The sequence below is a fragment of the Echinops telfairi genome, unplaced genomic scaffold, assembly GCF_000313985.2.
Source record: "Echinops telfairi isolate 266 unplaced genomic scaffold, ASM31398v2 ScPeMD7_5;HRSCAF=22, whole genome shotgun sequence".
Taxonomy (NCBI): Eukaryota; Metazoa; Chordata; class Mammalia; order Afrosoricida; family Tenrecidae; genus Echinops; species Echinops telfairi.
Window position 1 is genome coordinate 15,947,754 of NW_022103901.1, and position 1,005 is coordinate 15,948,758.

Sequence of the window (1,005 nt, forward strand, 5' to 3'; positions counted from 1 at the left end):
GTGTGGATCAGGGCACGGTAGAAGCAGGTGGTCTGTGGATAGAGGGCCAGCACCAGCTGCTCCTTCTGAAATAAGGCTTCGGGGTCCGTCTCCGGGTTGGCCTTCCACTGCGGCAGAGGGATGACGCGACGCCGGCTCAGAGTGTGTCTCCTGGGGGCAAGGGCCGGGGGAGCGTGTTAACCCCGGCCACGTGGGGGACTGGTCCCCAGCAGCCTGCTTGCCCCCGCCTCCCCCACCCCCCTCCAGGCCCAGACACTCACTCCTTGCCTTCTTCATCAATGTCATCCACCTCATACCTGAGGAGAACCAGAGGAAGGAAGACACACTGCAGTGCAGGGCACAGTCGGGGGCAGGGGCATGCTGCAGCCTGCAGCCCCCCAGGAAAGCACTGTGCCCATAGGCAGACAGGCAGGGCAGGGCAGGGCAACCTGAGCCAGCAGGCAGCGGGCCCACTCACTTGTTGGTAGCATGGCTGTAACTGACCACCTCGGCCAGGATCCACTGCTCATCGCCGTCCATGGCCTTCACCCGGGCAGCCACCTTGTCTCCAGGCTTGGCCACGTAGTCCCCGGAGGCTGGGATGGCCCCACAGAGGGGCGGGGGCCTATAAACGAGGCGTGTCGTCAGCCGCAGCCACCTTGGGCACCAGCCCCCACCCCCACCCCCGCCGCCCTCACTTGTCTCCGGGCTTCCCGATCCACAGGGGCAGAGTCATGGCCGACTGCTGCAGCAGCGTCATCAGCACGCCGCGGCGCATGGTCTTTCGCGGGGGCTCCGAGTCATTGTACAGGCCGGCAATCTTGGCCGCTGTGGGAGGAAGGGAGCCCTCGGGCTTGAGACTCAGCACCGCACCGTCTGCCCGGAGCCCCACTTCCAGAATCCACACCCAAGGACCCAACACCATGCATGCCCCGGCACTAGGTGCTCACGGCTGAAAAGCCCACCAAGTGAAGCTGCCCGTGGAGCTGAGCCCTGGGGCAGGACTGCAAACTTGCTGCCCCTCCC

At 65.7% G+C, this 1,005-nt stretch overlaps 1 protein-coding gene across 1 annotated transcript in view; it reads right to left on the minus strand.

Moving 5' to 3' along the window:
• Nucleotides 1–1,005, minus strand: part of SGF29 (SAGA complex associated factor 29) — a 15,866-nt gene that overhangs the window by 873 nt on the left and 13,988 nt on the right. Inside the window, exons 6-9 of the mRNA XM_030884404.2 lie at nucleotides 678–807; nucleotides 458–604; nucleotides 261–296; nucleotides 1–150 (exon numbers count right to left, since the gene is read on the minus strand). Coding sequence (XP_030740264.2) covers nucleotides 1–150; nucleotides 261–296; nucleotides 458–604; nucleotides 678–807 — 463 coding nt within the window. The remainder of the gene's footprint in view (nucleotides 151–260; nucleotides 297–457; nucleotides 605–677; nucleotides 808–1,005) is intronic.